The sequence below is a fragment of the Pseudoliparis swirei genome, chromosome 17 (genome assembly GCF_029220125.1).
Source record: "Pseudoliparis swirei isolate HS2019 ecotype Mariana Trench chromosome 17, NWPU_hadal_v1, whole genome shotgun sequence".
Taxonomy (NCBI): Eukaryota; Metazoa; Chordata; class Actinopteri; order Perciformes; family Liparidae; genus Pseudoliparis; species Pseudoliparis swirei.
Genome location: NC_079404.1, coordinates 280,026 through 300,046, shown reverse-complemented (window position 1 = coordinate 300,046; position 20,021 = coordinate 280,026). Strand labels below are relative to the sequence as shown.

Sequence of the window (20,021 nt, the reverse complement as noted above, 5' to 3'; positions counted from 1 at the left end):
ACAGCATGCTACACTACAGCATGCTACACTACAGCATGCTACACTACAGCATGCTACACTACACCATGCTACACTACAGCATGCTAAACTACAGCATGCTAAACTACAGCATGCTACACTACAGCATTCTACACTACAGCATGCTACACTACAGCATGCTACACCATGCTACACCACAGCATGCTACACTACACCAAAGTAACTCGTGGTATTACCCGTGGTATTACTCGTGGTACTACTGTGCTTACCGTGCTACTGGTGTACCTGGTACTACTGTGGTATTACTCGTGGTACTACTGGTGTATTGCTCGTGGTACTACCGTGGTATTACTGCACCTGGTGCTACTCGTGGTACTACGGTGGTACTTACCAGGTACACTGGGTGGTATTACTGGTGGTATTACCTGGGTGGCATTACTGGGTGGCACCACTCGTGGTACTGGTGGGTACTACTCGGCATTACCGTGGTACCACCTGGGTGGTATTACTGGTGGTGCTACCGTGGTATTACTGCGTGGTACCACTCGTGGCACTACTCGTGGTACTACCCGTGGTATTACTGTGGTACTGCTCGGTGGTACTACTCCGCACCGTGGTGTTACTCGTGGCACCACCCGTGGCTACTGGTGGTACTTACCCGTGGTACCACCGTGGCACCACTGGTGTGTTACCAGTGGCATTACTGGTGGTACCTGGTGGCACCACTGGTGGCATTACCGTGGCATTACCGTGGTACTACTGGTGGTACCACTGGTACTTCCCGTGGGTACTGTGGTATTCGTGGCACACCGTGGTGTTACTCGGTGGTACTGCTGGTGGTATTACTGTGGTACCACCGTGGTACTACCGTGGCACCACTGGTGGTATTACTCGTGGTACTACTACTCGTGGTATTACTTGCGGTACTACTGGAGGTACTCGTGGTATTACTCGTGGTACTCGTGGTATTACTCGTGGTACTACTCGTGGTACTACTCGTGGTATTACTCGTGGTACTACTCGTGGTATTACTCGTGGTACTACTCGTGGTACTACTCGTGGTATTACTCGTGGTACTACTCGTGGTATTACTCGTGGTACTACTCTGTTTCTTTTCTCCAGCTGTCCCTCGTCCTCTCCTTCGTCGGAGGTTCCTCTCGAAGGACCTGGAGGAACCTTGAAGTCCACCGGGTCTCTGGGGAGTCACACACGGGTCTGTGCAGAATATATAAATATGTATGTATATGTATAAAACAGTATTTTAATAAGTAGATGGAGGAAATAACTTCTTGAGTTGTGACATCAAATAAAAGGCCAGACAAAAGACTTTCTAACTTTCAGAGTTTATTTCTCTAAAATTTCTTTATATCACAAAAAGTCTCCAAAGTGCAGACGGCATAGAAACTGTAGACAAGGCACTGCGCACTGAAGGGTTAAAAAACAAAAACACATGACATCATCGCCCTGAATGCTCTTGTTCTGTGGGGCATCGCTGCATGTTGGGTGTCGAGCGGTGAGCCGGACTCCCAGATCGGTGAATATTAAAGGTCTTCAAAGGGAACAGAAACCCGATATGGTTTTGATAAATATAAATGATTTGTAATAACAGACATGCAGGAGTAGAGCCGGCTGAGCGGCCCGCCCCCTGGAGGCGGCTGCGTCTGCTCCATATGTACATCACATTTACATGAACGCAAAGCTGGCGGGAAACGTGCAGCACAAAGCGGCCCCTGGTTCGCCGACCACCTCGGGAGGGGCGGAGCTCCCGAGAGGCGGAGCTCCGAGCCGCGTCGTGTCCGTCAGAAGAGTCCTCTGGCCTTCTTGAGCTCCACCTGCTTCCAGCCCGGCAGGGCGCCGTACTCCTGGCGGGTCGCCTGCAGGCCGCTCTGTGGACACAGCGCCGGTCACTCAGCCGCTGACCCGACAGGCCAACACGTCAACCAGAGGAGCAACGGTTCAAACCAAAAGGTTCATAAAAAGATCTCAAAGTGGAAACACAACTAACCAAACATGCACAAGTATTTATTCCTATTAAAACAAGAACAAATCATCCTTTCTTCCTGTAGAATGTGACCTGTGCTTACGTAGATTAAGACTGACCGATTTCCACCAATAATGTCACAACCTCAAATCTAACCCCACCCACTGTTCAGCGATCCAATCAAATGCAGAGGATTGGCTTTACGTCCCCGCTGCGACTCCGCTGGGCGTCATTGGTCAGTTCTCATGTCCGGTACAAGCCGGTCAGAGTCTCCAGGACGTGAGTGAACTGCATGCTGGGTAAACGTTAGTTTGAGGTTTCATGAACGGATGCGGAGGAAGAGCCGAGTCACACTTCAGCTCATCCAGCAGGACTCACCTTCCCATGAGCCTTTGCACCCGGCAGGGCGATGGGACAGTTTACAGAGAGACAGGAAGAGGAGCGAGATGAGACACCAGGGACTGAAGGACGTTTATCACAGAGGTTCTCACCTCAAAGTCCTCGTCAGACAGGTAGACCTCCAGGCGAAGGGGGTCCACGCCCTCAGGCAGAGGCCGGGCCAGAAGGGCTGCCAGAGGGTACGCGCTCTGACACAGCCGGGCCAACACGTCCTCCACCAGGATGATCTGGTTACACACCTCGGCCCCCTGACACACAACAGACGACCTTCAGACGACATTCATATGGCCTTCAGATGACCTTTATATGACCTTTACATTACATTCAGACGACATCCAGATGACCTTTAGATGACCTCGGCCACCTGGATTGACCGCCTCATAAAAGTCTCTTTCTGTACAGAATACAGACTGAACATCAGACCCTCCATGTGGTCCTCCTCAGACCCTCCATGTGGTCCTCCTCAGACCCTCCATGTGGTCCTCCTCAGACTCCCCATGGGGTCCTCCTCAGACCCTCCATGTGGTCCTCCTCAGACCCTTCATGTGGTCCTACTCAGACCCTCCATGTGGTCCTCCTCAGACCCTCCATGTGGTCCTCCTCAGACTCCCCATGGGGTCCTCCTCAGACCCTCCATGTGGTCCTACTCAGACCCTCCATGTGGTCCTCCTCAGACCCTCCATGTGGTCCTCCTCAGACCCTTCATGTGGTCCTCCTCAGACCCTCCATGTGGTCCTCCTCAGACCCTCCATGTGGTCCTCCTCAGACCCTCCATGTGGTCCTCCTCAGACCCTTCATGTGGTCCTCCTCAGACCCTCCATGTGGTCCTACTCAGACCCTCCATGTGGTCCTCCTCAGACCCTCCATGTGGTCCTCCTCAGACCCTCCATGTGGTCCTCCTCAGACCCCCCATGGGGTCCTCCTCAGACCCTTCATGTGGTCCTCCTCAGACCCTCCATGTGGTCCTACTCAGACCCTCCATGTGGTCCTCCTCAGACCCTTCATGTGGTCCTCCTCAGACCCTTCATGTGGTCCTCCTCAGACCCTCCATGTGGTCCTCCTCAGACCCTCCATGTGGTCCTCCTCAGACCCTCCATGTGGTCCTCCTCAGACCCTCCATGTGGTCCTCCTCAGACCCTCCATGTGGTCCTCCTCAGACCCTCCATGTGGTCCTCCTCAGACTCTCCATGTGGTCCTCCTCAGACCCTCCATGTGGTCCTCCTCAGACCCTCCATGGGGTCCTCCTCAGACCCTCCATGGTCCTCCTCAGACCTCCATGGGGTCCTCCTCAGACCCTCCATGTGGTCCTCCTCAGACCCTCCATGTGGTCCTCCTCAGACTCTCCATGTGGTCCTCCTCAGACCCTCCATGGGGTCCTCCTCAGACCCTCCATGTGGTCCTCCTCAGACCCTCCATGTGGTCCTCCTCAGACTCTCCATGTGGTCCTCCTCAGACCCTCCATGTGGTCCTCCTCAGACCCTCCATGTGGTCCTCCTCAGACCCTCCATGGGGTCCTCCTCAGACCCTCCATGTGGTCCTCCTCAGACCCTCCATGTGGTCCTCCTCAGACCCTCCATGTGGTCCTCCTCAGACCCTTCATGTGGTCCTCCTCAGACCCTCCATGTGGTCCTACTCAGACCCTCCATGTGGTCCTCCTCAGACCCTCCATGTGGTCCTCCTCAGACCCTCCATGTGGTCCTCCTCAGACCCTCCATGGGGTCCTCCTCAGACCCCCATGGGTCCTCCTCAGACCCTCCATGTGGTCCTCCTCAGACCCTCCATGTGGTCCTCCTCAGACCCTCCATGTGGTCCTCCTCAGACCCTCCATGTGGTCCTCCTCAGACCCTCCATGTGGTCCTCCTCAGACCCTCCATGTGGTCCTCCTCAGACCCCATGTGGTCCTCCTCAGACCTCCATGTGGTCCTCCTCAGACCCTCCATGTGGTCCTCCTCAGACCCTCCATGTGGTCCTCCTCAGACCTCCATGGTCCTCCTCAGACCTCCATGTGGTCCTCCTCAGACTCTCCATGTGGTCCTCCTCAGACCCTCCATGGGGTCCTCCTCAGACTCTCCATGTGGTCCTCCTCAGACCCTCCATGTGGTCCTCCTCAGACCCTCCATGGGGTCCTCCTCAGACCCTCCATGTGGTCCTCCTCAGACCCTCCATGTGGTCCTCCTCAGACTCTCCATGTGGTCCTCCTCAGACCCTCCATGGGGTCCTCCTGACCTCCATGTGGTCCTCCTCAGACCCTCCATGTGGTCCTCCTCAGACTCTCCATGGTCCTCCTCAGACCCTCCATGTGGTCCTCCTCAGACCCTCCATGGGTCCTCCTCAGACCTCCATGTGGTCCTCCTCAGACCTCCATGTGTCCTCCTCAGACTGGTCCTCCTCAGACTCTCCATGGGGTCCTCCTCAGACCCTCCATGTGGTCCTCCTCAGACCCTCCATGGGGTCCTCCTCAGACCCTCCATGTGGTCCTCCTCAGACCCTCCATGTGGTCCTCCTCAGACTCTCCATGTGGTCCTCCTCAGACCCTCCATGGGGTCCTCCTCAGACCCTCCATGTGGTCCTCCTCAGACCCTCCATGTGGTCCTCACCCTCTCGGTGATCTCAGCCACGTCCTCTCGGTGCTCCCAGCTGGGGAACATGTTGGTGAAGGTGAGCGGCTCCAGACCTCCGTGGATCAGGTACGCTTTGGGAGGGTTCTTCTGGTTCTTCTGGTTCTTCTCTGTGGAGACAAGCAGAGACTGAAGGGTCCTCCAGCGGGGGTTCTACATTGTGACTTTATCTTCTCATATTATCTCCCGGAGGAGGCGGTTCCTTGTGGTTCCTCAGAACATGAAACTTGTGGTCCGTGTGCCCAGGACATTAGCCCCTCCCCTTGGTCTCCGTACCTCTGCAGTACTGCAGCACCGTCTCCAGGGCACACTTCCTGTCCGAGTCCCAGCGGATGCGGGCCGAGCCGGTGCTCTGGCTGTCCTGAGGCCACCAGCCCTGCCACAGGTACACCTCGTGGTGGTTGTCCACCAGGAACAGCGCTGACAGAGAAACAGGAAACAAGATGACGATTGTCCTCAAGGGGGCGCTCATCACGTGTCAGGTGGAGGTGTACCTGGCTGGGAGGCCGCATACAGGTCCTCCTGCAGGAAGGGCATGGAGTTGACCTCCTTGGGGGCTCTGGCGGGGTCAAGGAACTCCACCGCTGCAAACTCCCCTGAGCTGCTGCTCAGCTGGTACAGACGAGGTGAGAAGTTAAACCTGCCTGGGTCTGAGGGTCAAAGGTCAACCACAGCAGTTAACAACAACAACACAGCTGTATACGGTGGAGGGGAAAGCAGCCGCTCCCCACCTCGCAGCATGCAGTCGTAGGCCTTCCTGTCCCGCCTCCCGAGGGGCTCCCAGAAGGCCCAGTCCTCTGCCCCCTCGGCACACTCCCTGATGGCCACCGTGCTGCTGCTGTGGAGGCCGGCCTCCAGAGGACAGCTGCACAGGGACGGCAGAGCTAATCAGAGGGGACTTGAGGGGTTCCAACAGAACAGATCCACTCTAAAGGTGTGTGGGGGGGGGGTCCCACTCACTGCTCTTTGATCCGGGTGGCCGTGGTGCGCGCCACCTCCCGCGTGTGAGCCTGAGACTTGCAGCCGTGCCACAGGTAGACGAGGGCCCGGCCGGCGCTCAGCAGCACCATGGAGACCCTGGAGCGCAGGCTGCTGCAGTGACACGCCACCTCCAGCAGGTGGCCCTCCACCTGCACCTCCCCCCGCACGCAGTACAGACGCCAGTCACCTGGGGAGGGAGCCAGTCAGTGGGCTGGTCGGACGCAGCTGAGCCCAGCAGGGAGACTCACTGTGGGCCCTCTCCTCCTGCTGCTCCCTCCTCCCCGAGTGGACCACCATTCCTCCCTCGAAGCACTGCAGGAAACACGGAGGCTCCTTCCCCTGCTGCACCTGGAGCTGGAGGAGCAGGAGGAGGCGGTGGGTGAAGGTCAGTGGAGGCGGAGTCCTGAATAAGGCCCCGGTCGGCCTCTACCTGCGCCCCGCGCTCCTCGTCCAGCTCCAGCGTCATCAGGGCCGACGTGCCCTTCTCGCTGACCGTGGAGTTGCGGCCCTGCCAGAAGAAGTAGCAGCACTTCTCCTTCCCCGCCATCTGGTGCTGCCGCTCGGGGTTCTGCCTCCGGCCCACTGACACAGAGAGAGGACACATGCTGGACCACGAGGGGGACGTCCCCTCAGAAGGAAGAGACTCAGAATCCACTGTTTTCAGAAGACTTCAATATAAAACAGAAGCCATCATCTGGGAGTGAAGAACGTCTCCATCACAGACCAGTCATGCTCACCAAGACGCCCAGCAGGCCACCAACCAGAGGCTTTAGAAACCACAAAGGAATCCCACTTACAACCATCACATCTCTTTTTATATAGATACTCTTGAATCATCACGAGAAGGAGAATACAAGAGGAAATGAGACTTTGTCCTTGAAGTTGTTCAGAACCAGGAAACTAAAGACCTCCGACTGCTTGACCCATGAGCTGCAGAGGTTCAACATGAGGCTCGTGTTCCACAGGGAGAACACGACGTCATCTCAGAACAGGAAGCTAATCATGAAGGAGTTTAGAAGTAGCACTGAAAACGGAATTCTATGAACGATAGAAATAGATCCAGAGATCCTGCGGTGTGTGTGTGTGAGCACACTGACCCGCGGTGCTGACCATGTACTTCCACTTCATCACGTATGTGTCTCCCTCGTGGAACTGGCCGATGCTCTGGCGCGGCAGGCGGCTGTAGTCGAACTCCAGGATGTGCCACAGCTCCACCGCCAGCGTGCTGATGGCGGCGCTGCGCCGCTCCCCGGCCTCCACCGGGCCGTAGCCACGCCCCACGTCCAGCCCGTCCAGCTTGGTGCCGACGGGCGGCGCGTGGAGGGGCGGCATCGGGGCGGCGGCGTACGCGCGGGGCTGGACCGAGGTGGCCGTCTCCTGGGGGAAGAGGAGGTGAGCCTCTGCTACTCGACGAGGATGAAGAACTCTTTGATACCTTCGGGCTGGAGAGGTGGTCCTGGCTCTCGGCGGGGCTTGGTGTTCTCCTGGAGTCGCTCCAGTCCAGGAACTTCTCCTTGAACAGGGTGGTTTCGTTGTGCTGAGTCAGCCTGCCGAACACGGCCCAGTCGGGGCGGCCCTGACCTTTCCTGCAGGAGGGTCAGTCAGTGTTACATCACCTACTGCTGAGCTGAAACAGATCCACAGCAGCTTCAGTGTCAGCTAGATTTAGAATATGTTCACATTTCATTGATGGTGATCGTCCACAGCAGCTTCACGCCATCTTCACAAGCCACACGCCAACCAACCGGTCCTCTTAACGTTCGTGAACAGAGCTTCTCGTACTTGGGTATGAGGGGGTTGCACTCCCCCGGGTCCAGCGGGTTGATGTCACAGTTGGTGTAGTCGAAGGTGCCGTTCCACAGGTGCTTGGCCAGCTGGAAGGCCGTCTTCCTCTGGGCCAGCGTCACCTCCTTCCCGTGCCAGATGTACATCTCGCTGCCAAAGTCAAACACCAGAACCTGCAGGAGCAGACAGAGATCTACCAACAGGAGCAGCAGAGCAGTCTTCCACGGTGTATTTCCTTTCATTACCATTGGGGGGCGCCACAGTACAACATATTGAATCCTCCACTGAGGCTGATTTACAGCACATTCAAGATGCAGTGAGACTGTCGTGTATCTGACCTCTTTGGGGAGGAGCAGTGAACATCGGGGCACCTTGGCCCAGAAGTCATCATCTGGGACCAGCTTGTCCACCATCAGGCGGTAGATGCAGTTCGTCTCCACGATGGCGCCCTCGTACAGCTCGTCTTCATCGGGCGTTCCCGCGGCTGCCAGAATAAAGACATCAGACTTCAGCCGTTTCCCTCCAGGTTGGGTTTCTTGACGCCGGGTACGATCCTTACACTGGTAACCCGACTGCCCCCCCACAAGCGTCCAGAAGTCTTGAGCCGTGTGGCCGGCGGCCTCCTCGATCACCTGGACGTGGTTGGCACGGCAACCCAAGTCTCTCTTTCTCTGGATGAAATTCGCCAACTCTGAAGCCTGAAAAAAAAGGGAAAACTTCCATTATCACACACACACACACACACACACACACACACACACACACACACACACACACACACACACACACACACACACACACACACACACACACACACACACACACACACACACACACACACACACACACACACACACACACACACACACACACACACACACACACACACCTTGTTCTTCTCGATGACGTTGGCGAACTCTCCGGTCCAGGTGAAGCAGTGGTGTGGCGTGACGAGCAGGAAGCAATCTCCGCTGTTCAGGGAGGACGCTCTGGGCTCCACCAGCCTGGTCTGGACGTGCCGTCGGCCTGGTGTCACATGGGCAGTGCAAAGCAAATAAATAAAAGCAACACAGACAAGTGGCTCACCCCCCCCCCCCTCTGTACAGTCTGCCTCTTCTAGTTCCTCTTTGATTGCTCTGTCCAACTTATTCACGTCACCAGGACAGCTGCTGAACTACATTACATCATAAATGTGTCTGAGATCAAACTCTAAGGGTTCTTTAGGGGCCTCTGGGATTCCCGATCCCATTGGCTCTCCAGATGATCCATCAGCCCAGGGCCGTGCCAAGGTGACCTGGATCATCAGCTGTCCCACGTGCAAAGACTCCATAAATAGGCCGACTACCATTTTAGATTTCCTGTGGAACCGACGCTCCTGAAGCAGTATCCTCCAAAGCCGTGTGAGACGGCAGCCATTGGTGTCTCCGTCCTCTGAAACCGCCGACATCAAGACGCTGCCCGTCAACCTCCTTCAAAAGATCAGGAAAATGTAGGCAAATGTTTTGGATCCCTTCCTGCTGCTTGTTTGACTAGACGTGCTGAGGATGTTTACGACACCAAGAGGTTTGTAAGGTGCAGAGAGATCGGACTCGGTACCACGGCCTCTCTGAGGGTGAGGTATGAGTAACCCTGACCTCTCAACAGAGAGACCCTAAGCCTTGACTTAGGTAGAGGGTGAGGTATGAGTAACCCTGACCTCTCAACAGGAGACCCCTAAGCCTTCTCTTAGGTAGAGGGTGAGGTATGACTAACCCTGACCTCTCAACAGAGAGACCCCTAAGCCTTGACTTAGGTAGAGGGTGAGGTATGAGTAACCCTGACCTCTCAACAGAGAGACCCCTAAGCCTTGACTTAGGTAGAGGGTGAGGTATGAGTAACCCTGACCTCTCAACAGAGAGACCCCTAACCCTTGACTTAGGTAGAGGGTGAGGTATGAGTAACCCTGACCTCTCAACAGAGAGACCCCTAAGCCTTCTTAGGTAGAGGGTGAGGTATGACTAACCCTGACCTCTCAACAGAGAGACCCCTAAGCCTTGACTTAGGTAGAGGGTGAGGTATGAGTAACCCTGACCTCTCAACAGAGAGACCCCTAAGCCTTGACTTAGGTAGAGGGTGAGGTATGAGTAACCCTGACCTCTCAACAGAGAGACCCCTAAGCCTTGACTTAGGTAGAGGGTGAGGTATGAGTAACCCTGACCTCTCAACAGAGAGACCCCTAACCCTTGACTTAGGTAGAGGGTGAGGTATGACTAACCCTGACCTCTCAACAGAGAGACCCCTAAGCCTTGACTTAGGTAGAGGGTGAGGTATGAGTAACCCTGACCTCTCAACAGAGAGACCCCTAAGCCTTGACTTAGGTAGAGGGTGAGGTATGAGTAACCCTGACCTCTCAACAGAGAGACCCCTAACCCTTGACTTAGGTAGAGGGTGAGGTATGAGTAACCCTGACCTCTCAACAGAGAGACCCCTAACCCTTCTCTTAGGTAGAGGGTGAGGTATGAGTAACCCTGACCTCTCAACAGAGAGACCCCTAACCCTTCTCTGAGGTAGAGGGTGAGGTATGAGTAACCCTGACCTCTCAACAGAGAGACCCCTAAGCCTTCTCTTAGGTAGAGGGTGAGGTATGACTAACCCTGACCTCTCAACAGAGACCCCTAACCCTTCTCTTAGTTAGAGGGTGAGGTATGACTAACCCTGACCTCTCAACAGAGAGACCCCTAACCCTTCTCTTAGGTAGAGGGTGAGGTATGACTAACCCTGACCTCTCAACAGAGAGACCCCTAACCCTTCTCTTAGGTAGAGGGTGAGGTATGACTAACCCTGACCTCTCAACAGAGAGACCCCTAACCCTTCTCTGAGGTAGAGGGTGAGGTATGACTAACCCTGACCTCTCAACAGAGAGACCCCTAACCCTTGACTTAGGTAGAGGGTGAGGTATGACTAACCCTGACCTCTCAACAGAGAGACCCCTCACCCTTCTCTTAGGTAGAGGGTGAGGTATGAGTAACCCTGACCTCTCAACAGAGACCCCTAACCCTTGACTTAGGTAGAGGGTGAGGTATGACTAACCCTGACCTCTCAACAGAGAGACCCCTCACCCTTCTCTTAGGTAGAGGGTGAGGTATGAGTAACCCTGACCTCTCAACAGAGAGACCCCTAACCCTTGACTTAGGTAGAGGGTGAGGTATGACTAACCCTGACCTCTCAACAGAGACCCCTAACCCTTGACTTAGGTAGAGGGTGAGGTATGACTAACCCTGACCTCTCAACAGAGAGACCCCTAAGCCTTGACTTAGGTAGAGGGTGAGGTATGACTAACCCTGACCTCTCAACAGAGAGACCCCTAACCCTTCTCTTAGGTAGAGGGTGAGGTATGACTAACCCTGACCTCTCAACAGAGAGACCCCTAACCCTTGACTTAGGTAGAGGGTGAGGTATGACTAACCCTGACCTCTCAACAGAGAGACCCCTAAGCCTTGACTTAGGTAGAGGGTGAGGTATGAGTAACCCTGACCTCTCAACAGAGAGACCCCTAAGCCTTGACTTAGGTAGAGGGTGAGGTATGACTAACCCTGACCTCTCAACAGAGAGACCCCTAACCCTTGACTTAGGTAGAGGGTGAGGTATGACTAACCCTGACCTCTCAACAGAGAGACCACTAAGCCTTGACTTAGGTAGAGGGTGAGGTATGACTAACCCTGACCTCTCAACAGAGAGACCCCTAACCCTTCTCTTAGGTAGAGGGTGAGGTATGACTAACCCTGACCTCTCAACAGAGAGACCCCTAACCCTTCTCTTAGGTAGAGGGTGAGGTATGACTAACCCTGACCTCTCAACAGAGAGACCCCTAACCCTTCTCTGAGGTAGAGGGTGAGGTATGACTAACCCTGACCTCTCAACAGAGAGACCCCTAACCCTTCTCATAGGTAGAGGGTGAGGTATGACTAACCCTGACCTCTCAACAGAGAGACCCCTAACCCTTGACTTAGGTAGAGGGTGAGGTATGACTAACCCTGACCTCTCAACAGAGACCCCTAACCCTTGACTTAGGTAGAGGGTGAGGTATGACTAACCCTGACCTCTCAACAGAGAGACCCCTAAGCCTTGACTTAGGTAGAGGGTGAGGTATGACTAACCCTGACCTCTCAACAGAGAGACCCCTAACCCTTCTCTTAGGTAGAGGGTGAGGTATGACTAACCCTGACCTCTCAACAGAGACCCCTAACCCTTCTCTTAGGTAGAGGGTGAGGTATGACTAACCCTGACCTCTCAACAGAGAGACCCCTAACCCTTCTCTTAGGTAGAGGGTGAGGTATGACTAACCCTGACCTCTCAACAGAGAGACCCCTAAGCCTTGACTTAGGTAGAGGGTGAGGTATGACTAACCCTGACCTCTCAACAGAGAGACCCCTAACCCTTCTCTTAGGTAGAGGGTGAGGTATGACTAACCCTGACCTCTCAACAGAGACCCCTAACCCTTCTCTTAGGTAGAGGGTGAGGTATGACTAACCCTGACCTCTCAACAGAGAGACCCCTAACCCTTCTCTTAGGTAGAGGGTGAGGTATGACTAACCCTGACCTCTCAACAGAGAGACCCCTAACCCTTCTCTTAGGTAGAGGGTGAGGTATGACTAACCCTCACCCTTCAACAGAGAGACATTCCCATCGGTTCCATGGTCAAATTCTCCTGGTTGTTGTTGCAAAAGCCCCAGCTGTGGGTGCAGGTGCATCGGTCTGAGCCGCCTGTTCACTCCCCTGACCTTTGACCTGCAGCAGCATGAGCTTCTTGTAAGGCACGGCGCTGTTGTTGGACATCTGTTCGGAGATGTTGACGCTGCGCAGGTTGATGCTGCTGAAGTTCTCCTTGCTGGCCAGACCGGCCAGAGCCACGTCGGAGAACCCAGAGTTCTTGTTCACTGCAGTGAGCACAACAGAGGGGTAGGGTTAAGGCAGTGGAGGGGTTCAGGGGGTAGGGGTTAGGGTTTGAGGGGTTAGAGGTTAGGGTTTGAGGGGTTCAGGGGGTTAGAGGTTAGGGTTTGAGGGGTTAGAGGTTAGGGTTTGAGGGGTTCAGGGGGTTAGAGGTTAGGGTTTGAGGGGTTCAGGGGGTTAGAGGTTAGGGTTTGAGGGGTTCAGGGGGTTAGAGGTTAGGGTTTGAGGGATTCAGGGGGTTAGAGGTTAGGGTTTAAGGGGTTCAGGGGGTTAGAGGTTAGGGTTTGAGGGGTTCAGGGGGTTAGAGGTTAAGGGTTAGGGTTTAGGGTTTAGAGGTTAGGGGGTTAGGGTTTAGAGGTTAAGGGTTAGGGTTTAGGGGTTAGAGGTTAGGGTTTAGGGTTTAGAGGTTAGGGTTTGAGGGGTTCAGGGGGTTAGAGGTTAGGGTTTGAGGGGTTCATGGGGTTAGAAGTTAGGGTTTGAGGGGTTCAGGGGGTTAGAGGTTAGGGTTTGAGGGGTTCAGGAGGTTAGAGGTTAGGGTTTGAGGGGTTCAGGGGGTTAGAAGTTAGGGTTTGAGGGGTTCAGGGGGTTAGAGGTTAGGGTTTGATGGGTTCATGGGGTTAGAAGTTAGGGTTTGAGGGGTTCAGGGGGTTAGAGGTTAGGGTTTGAGGGGTTCAGGGGATTAGAGGTTAAGGTTTGAGGGGTTCAGGGGGTTAGAGGTTAGGGTTTGAGGGGTTCAGGGGGTTAGAGGTTAGGGTTTGAGGGGTTCATGGGGTTAGAAGTTAGGGTTTGAGGGGTTCAGGGGGTTAGAGGTTAGGGTTTGAGGGGTTCAGGGGGTTAGAGGTTAGGGTTTGAGGGGTTCAGGGGGTTAGAGGTTAGGGTTTGAGGGGTTCAGGGGGTTAGAGGTTAGGGTTTGAGGGGTTCAGGGGGTTAGAGGTTAGGGTTTGAGGGGTTCATGGGGTTAGAGGTTAGGGTTTGAGGGGTTCAGTTAGAGGTTAGGGTTTAAGGGTTCAGGGGTTAGAGGTTAGGGTTTGAGGGGTTCAGGGGGTTAGAGGTTAGGGTTTGAGGGGTTCATGGGGTTAGAGGTTAGGGTTTGAGGGGTCAGGGGGTTAGAGGTTAGGGTTAGGGTTTGAGGGGTGCAGGGGGTTAGAGGTTAGGGGTTAAGGGGTTCAGGGGGTTAGAGGTTAGGGTTTGAGGGGTTCAGGGGGTTAGAGGTTAGGGTTTAAGGGGTTTAGAGGTTAGGGTTTGAGGGGTTCAGGGGGTTAGAGGTTAGGGTTTGAGGGTTCAGGGGTTAGAGGTTAGGGTGAGGGGTTCAGGGGTTAGAGGTTAGGGGTTAAGGGGTTCAGAGGGTTAGAGGTTAGGGTTTGAGGGGTTCAGGGGGTTAGAGGTTAGGGTTTAAGGTGTTAGAGGTGAGGGTTTGAGGGTTCAGGGGTTAGAGGTTAGGGTTTAGAGGTTAGGGTTTGAGGGGTTCAGGGGGTTAGAGGTTAGGGTTTAGGGGTTCAGGGGGTTAGAGGTTAGGGTTTGAGGGGTTCAGGGGGTTAGAGGTTAGGGTTTAAGGGGTTAGAGGTTAGGGTTTGAGGGGTTCAGGGGGTTAGAGGTTAGGGTTTAAGGGGTTAGAGGTTAGGGTTTGAGGGGTTCAGGGGGTTAGAGGTTAGGGTTTGAGCGTAGGGTTAGAGAGAGGACATGAACAGAGGCTTATTGTGAGAGGCGCATGACACACACTTTGTGGCTGATCTAACGTCTCTCTCAAAAGCAGCCGCAGAACTCGTCCAATCAAGGTTCAAGAATACTGCAACGTCCAAATGAAGGTTGCCGGTGTGACTAAACATGGAGAAGTCCCGTGTGACCTCACTCTTCTCAGCCTTCATCCTCTTGCTCTCCAGCAGGCCGACATTCAGCCTCTGCTCCGTGTACTCGTGTCTGATGTCCTGTCTGGCGGCGAGCAGCTTCAGAGGGTTCCTGGACGACGGGACGTTACGCGCCGGGCGCACGGCCCGCTTGTGCTGCTCCATCTCAGAGGTCAGCCTAGGGTCATTGGGAAGGGGCGTGGTCAACAGAGATGCTTCTTACTGAACAAAGACCTCCGGCGGCCCACAGCTTACTTTGGCAGCTGGGGGCCGAAGATGGCATCGAAGTCGTGGAAGTCCAGCGGGCTGGCGGCGGAGGGGAGCTCTTCCACCTGGCGGTAGAACTTGGAAAAGGTTTCGTCTTCGAGGGTCATCACTTCCTTAACCTTCTTCTGTGTGACCGTGATGGTTGCTTCTGGAAGTGAAGACACTGAGGGGGGGGGGGGCAGCATCATGTAACATCCACAATTCATTAAAGTTACAGCCAATTTCTCCAAGCCTGAAGGCACCACAAGCTCATGGAGCACGGAGACAACAAGGTGACAGAAGCTGAACCCTTCAGGGAACAGACATGCACTATCTTCAAGAGAGAATGCAGAACGAAAGCTGCCTTCACACCAAGAGCGGAGCGAACAGTTCTCAGAGTAGTTCTCATGAGCAAAGTCAACGCACATTTTCACTGAGTTGCGAAGCCAATCGGCGTAGAGATGCTCCGCCTTGTGAATCGAACTGCTGCTGCTCGAGTAGCTGGAAGAGGAAGTTATTCACCGAGCTGTGTGAGCCTACGGGTGATGTTATGAATATATATATATATATATATATTAATGTTATGAACTCAAACACGAGGGCGTTACATGTTCCCATGTTTGTGGGAGGACCTTAACAAGTATGAAGCAGAACTAGTGGTTAATTCTTCATGGTGGATGAAGGAAAATATAACTGTTTCCACAGAGATAAGCCCCGCCCCCTGTAAGCCCCGCCCCCTCTAGGCCCTCTGCGCGAGTGAAGCGAAAAGCCACAAAATGGTCAAGAGAGTAAAGCTTCAGAGATTCTCTCCTGTGGAATGAATCACCGTGAAGGAGGCGGAGAGCGCTGCGTGTCATTGGCTACGCCTCGGCCACCTGAGGTCATCCCTCCATCTATCATCTCTCCATCTATCATCTCTCCACCTATCATCTCTCCATCTATTATCTCTCCATCTATCATCTCTCCATCTATTATCTCTCCATCTATCATCTCTCCACCTATTATCTCTCCATCTATCATCTCTCCACCTATCATCTCTCCATCTATCATCTCTCCATCTATCATCTCTCCACCTATTATCTCTCCATCTATCATCTCTCCACCTATCATCTCTCCATCTATCATCTCTCCATCTATTATCTCTCCATCTATCATCTCTCCACCTATCATCTCTCCATCTATCATCTCTCCACCTATCATCTCTCCATCTATTATCTCTCCATCTATCATCTCTCCATCTATCATCTCTCCATCTATCATCTCTCCATCTATCATCTCTCCACCTATTATCTCTCCATCTATCATCTCTCCACCTATCATCTCTCCACCTATCATCTCTCCATCTATCATCTCTCCATCTATCATCTCTCCATCCATATCTCTCCACCTATCATCTCTCCATCTATCATCTCTCCACCTATCATCTCTCCATCTATCATCTCTCCACCTATCATCTCTCCATCTATCATCTCTCCATCTATCATCTCTCCACCTATTATCTCTCCATCTATCATCTCTCCACCTATCATCTCTCCACCTATCATCTCTCCATCTATCATCTCTCCATCTATCATCTCTCCACCTATCATCTCTCCACCTATCATCTCTCCACCTATCATCTCTCCATCTATCATCTCTCCATCTATCATCTCTCCATCCATATCTCTCCACCTATCATCTCTCCATCTATCATCTCTCCATCTATTATGTCTCCATCTATCATCTCTCCACCTATTATCTCTCCATCTATCATCTCTCCACCTATCATCTCTCCATCTATCATCTCTCCATCTCTAAACTCTCCATCAGCTGCATGGAAACATCGTGGGAACAGTTTTCTGACCTTTGCTGTTGAGCTTCCCGAGAAACGACTCCAGTTGATCCAGCTTCAAGTCTGACTCCAGGTTCAGATCTGGCACAGCCTTGATCTCCACACACACACACACACACACACACACACACACACACACACACACACACACACACACACACACACACACACACACACACACACACACACACACACACACACACACACACACACACACACACACACACACACACACACACACACACACACACACACACACACACACACCTTTATGTCTCAACAGGCAGGAAGTTGCTGCTGTTCTTTTGGAAGAATGAGCATGAACACGATCAGGATGAAGTCTGAATCCCTGATCAGTGTGAATCCCTTCAGGCTCCAGACTCCCGCAGGAGGAAGGTGATGTCATGGTCTACATCCTATGTGATCACCTCAATGCAGCGAGCCTTTCGTGGTTCTGGTGATGATCATGAACATTGCAACATCAAGATGAACATAATAAAAAAGGAATAGACCTTTGATATCAGACATCTCCTCCATGTCTTGTGAAAGAGAAGCAAAGACAATTGATTACATCACATGTGTCACCAATGTGGAACTGGTTTCGGACAGTGTGTTTGGAGAAGGTACCTTCTGGAGGTCTGGAGACGGCCAGGCTGCTGGTCTTGGGTTTGGAGGACACTGGAGACTGGAGGGCTGATGGGGAGGCCAACCCTGTATGGACAGACCGTATGAACATCCAACAATACCTCCTGCTGTGAGGAGACAAAGGCTGTGATGTCACTACCACATCCTGTTGGGGAGCCGGTGGTACTGCAGAGAGTAAACCAGCCTCACACCAGAGGGATGGAGCCCTGAGTGCTTATCAGTATTTATTGGACATCATTTTTTCTCTCCTTAAGGATGAATTTTCATCTCTCAATCACACGTTACTAACTCTGCTTTCTCCCCGGAAGTCCTTTTGACTTTACGTCTCATGGGGTCATCGGACCCTATGAGACGGCATAGATCCTATCTGCCTGATGGATCGTCTGGGTCGTGGAATTCCTGCTCATGACTACGCCACTGTCCTGTTGAGACTCCGCCCACTCCTCCTCCCCACCGCCATCTGCCTGATGGATCGTGGAGGTCTCCATCGTGGAATATGCCTACTATGAACTATTCATACACTCTGTCATATTCATTGAATGTATTTTAACTCTAAATCTGTCCTTCTGTACACATTACATCTATTGCATCTGTCCATCCTAGGAGAGGGATCCTCCTCTGTTGCTCTCCTCCAGGTTTCTTCCCTTTTTTTCCCCCTGAAGGGTTATTTGGGAGTTTTTCCTGGTCCGATGTGAGGTTTTGGGGCAGGGATGTCTATGTGTACAGATTGTAAAGCACTCCGAGACAAATTTGTAATTTGTGAAATTGGGCTATACAAATAAACTGAATTGAATTGAATTGAATTGCGTCACAAAGGGGAGGGGCCAGCTGAGCTGTTGCATGATGGTACGATGTCATATTTTGATTAAAGTTGCTCGTTTTTTTAATGTAGTTTCCTTCGACTTTTTGGATCTAATGAACGTCCATTTGTCAAACGTATTGTAGCTGAATAAAGAAAGACGTGGTGAGCATGTGAGTCCTCTGAGAGGAGGAGGAGCCTGCGGAGGACACGCCCACTTCCCCTCTGACCTTTCTTCACCATGCGCGCGGCCACCGTGAACTGGGTGGAGTCGTTGGCGGCTCCGTGGCCTTTCGTCTTCCAGGCCTCCTCCTGGGCCACGATCAGCCGCTTCCTCTCCTGGATGGACAGGTGGGACTCGAGCCCCCGGACCTCCACCTCCACCTCCTCCTCCACCTCCGCCTCCACCTCGGCCTCCACCTCCGCCTCCACCTCCACCTCGGCCTCCACCTCCGCCTCCACCTCCACCTCCACCTCCGCCTCCACCTCGGCCTCCACCTCCTCCTCCACCTCCGCCTCCACCTCGGCCTCCACCTCCGCCTCCACCTCCACCTCGGCCTCCACCTCCACCTCCACCTCCTCCTCCACCTCCGCCTCCACCTCGGCCTCCACCTCCACCTCCACCTCCACCTCGGCCTCCACCTCCGCCTCCACCTCCACCTCGGCCTCCATCTCCGCCTCCATCTCCGCCTCCGTCGTCCTCTGAGAGGGGAGAGGACCAACACTGATGGGCTTCACAGGAATGTTCAACCTCAGGGCTCTAGGCTTCGGGTTGTGGGGTCCCATGTGTTCCAGGAAGCACTTTGGGACCCGGAACCTAACGCCTCATACCCTAACCCCTCATACCCTAACGCCTCATACCCTAACCCCTCATACCCTAACGCCTCATACCCTAACCCCTCATACCCTAACCCCTCATACCCTAACCCCTCATACCCTAACCCCTCATACCCTAACCCCTCATACCCTAACGCCTCATACTCTAACCCCTCATACCCTAACCCCTCATACCCTAACGCCTCATACCCTAACGCCTCATACCCTAACCCCTCATACCCTAACCCCTCATACCCTAACGCCTCATACCCTAACCCCTCATACCCTAACCCCTCATACCCTAACGCCTCATACCCTAACCCCTCATACCCTAACGTCTCATACCCTAACCCCTCATACCCTAATGCCTCATACCCTAACCCCTCATACCCTAACCCCTCATACCCTAACGCCTCATACCCTAATGCCTCATACCCTAACGCCTCATACCCTAACCCCTCATACCCTAACCCCTCATACCCTAACCCCTCATACCCTAACGCCTCATACCCTAACCCCTCATACCCTAACCCCTCATACCCTAACCCCTCATACCCTAACCCCTCATACCCTAATGCCTCATACCCTAACCCCTCATACCCTAACGCCTCATACCCTAACCCCTCATACCCTAACGCCTCATACCCTAACCCCTCATACCCTAACGCCTCATACCCTAACCCCTCATAACCTAACCCTCATACCCTAACGCCTCATACCCTAACCCTCATACCCTAACGCCTCATACCCTAACCCTCATACCCTAACGCCTCATACCCTAACCCTCATACCCTAACCCCTCATACTCTAACCCCTCATACCCTAACCCCTCATACCCTAACGCCTCATACCCTAACCCCTCATACCCTAACGCCTCATACCCTAACGCCTCATACCCTAACGCCTCATACCCTAACCCCTCATACCCTAACCCCTCATACCCTAACGCCTCATACCCTAACCCCTCATACCCTAACCCCTCATACCCTAACCCCTCATACCCTAACCCCTCATACCCTAATGCCTCATACCCTAACCCCTCATACCCTAACGCCTCATACCTAACCCTCATACCCTAACGCCTCATACCCTAACCCTCATACCCTAACGCCTCATACCTAACCCTCATACCCTAACCCCTCATACCCTAACCCTAACCCTCATACCC

The 20,021-nt window shown here is 53.5% G+C and overlaps 1 protein-coding gene across 1 annotated transcript in view; it reads right to left on the bottom strand.

Annotated features, from left to right (window-relative positions):
* Positions 1–1,690: 1,690 nt before the first annotated feature.
* The window catches only part of svila (supervillin a), a 93,219-nt gene continuing 74,888 nt past the window's right edge, over positions 1,691–20,021 (bottom strand). The window contains exons 19-40 of the mRNA XM_056436180.1: positions 18,665–18,739; positions 18,268–18,424; positions 17,222–17,304; positions 16,606–16,693; positions 14,772–14,946; positions 14,522–14,694; positions 12,504–12,659; positions 8,633–8,769; positions 8,303–8,441; positions 8,082–8,227; positions 7,741–7,916; positions 7,394–7,544; positions 7,056–7,335; positions 6,389–6,540; positions 6,207–6,312; positions 5,938–6,145; positions 5,709–5,842; positions 5,472–5,627; positions 5,254–5,397; positions 4,957–5,087; positions 2,452–2,607; positions 1,691–1,865 (exon numbers count right to left, since the gene is read on the bottom strand). Of these exons, the coding sequence (XP_056292155.1) occupies positions 1,779–1,865; positions 2,452–2,607; positions 4,957–5,087; positions 5,254–5,397; positions 5,472–5,627; positions 5,709–5,842; positions 5,938–6,145; positions 6,207–6,312; positions 6,389–6,540; positions 7,056–7,335; positions 7,394–7,544; positions 7,741–7,916; positions 8,082–8,227; positions 8,303–8,441; positions 8,633–8,769; positions 12,504–12,659; positions 14,522–14,694; positions 14,772–14,946; positions 16,606–16,693; positions 17,222–17,304; positions 18,268–18,424; positions 18,665–18,739 (3,210 nt within the window). The 3' untranslated portion in view covers positions 1,691–1,778. The remainder of the gene's footprint in view (positions 1,866–2,451; positions 2,608–4,956; positions 5,088–5,253; positions 5,398–5,471; positions 5,628–5,708; positions 5,843–5,937; positions 6,146–6,206; positions 6,313–6,388; positions 6,541–7,055; positions 7,336–7,393; positions 7,545–7,740; positions 7,917–8,081; positions 8,228–8,302; positions 8,442–8,632; positions 8,770–12,503; positions 12,660–14,521; positions 14,695–14,771; positions 14,947–16,605; positions 16,694–17,221; positions 17,305–18,267; positions 18,425–18,664; positions 18,740–20,021) is intronic.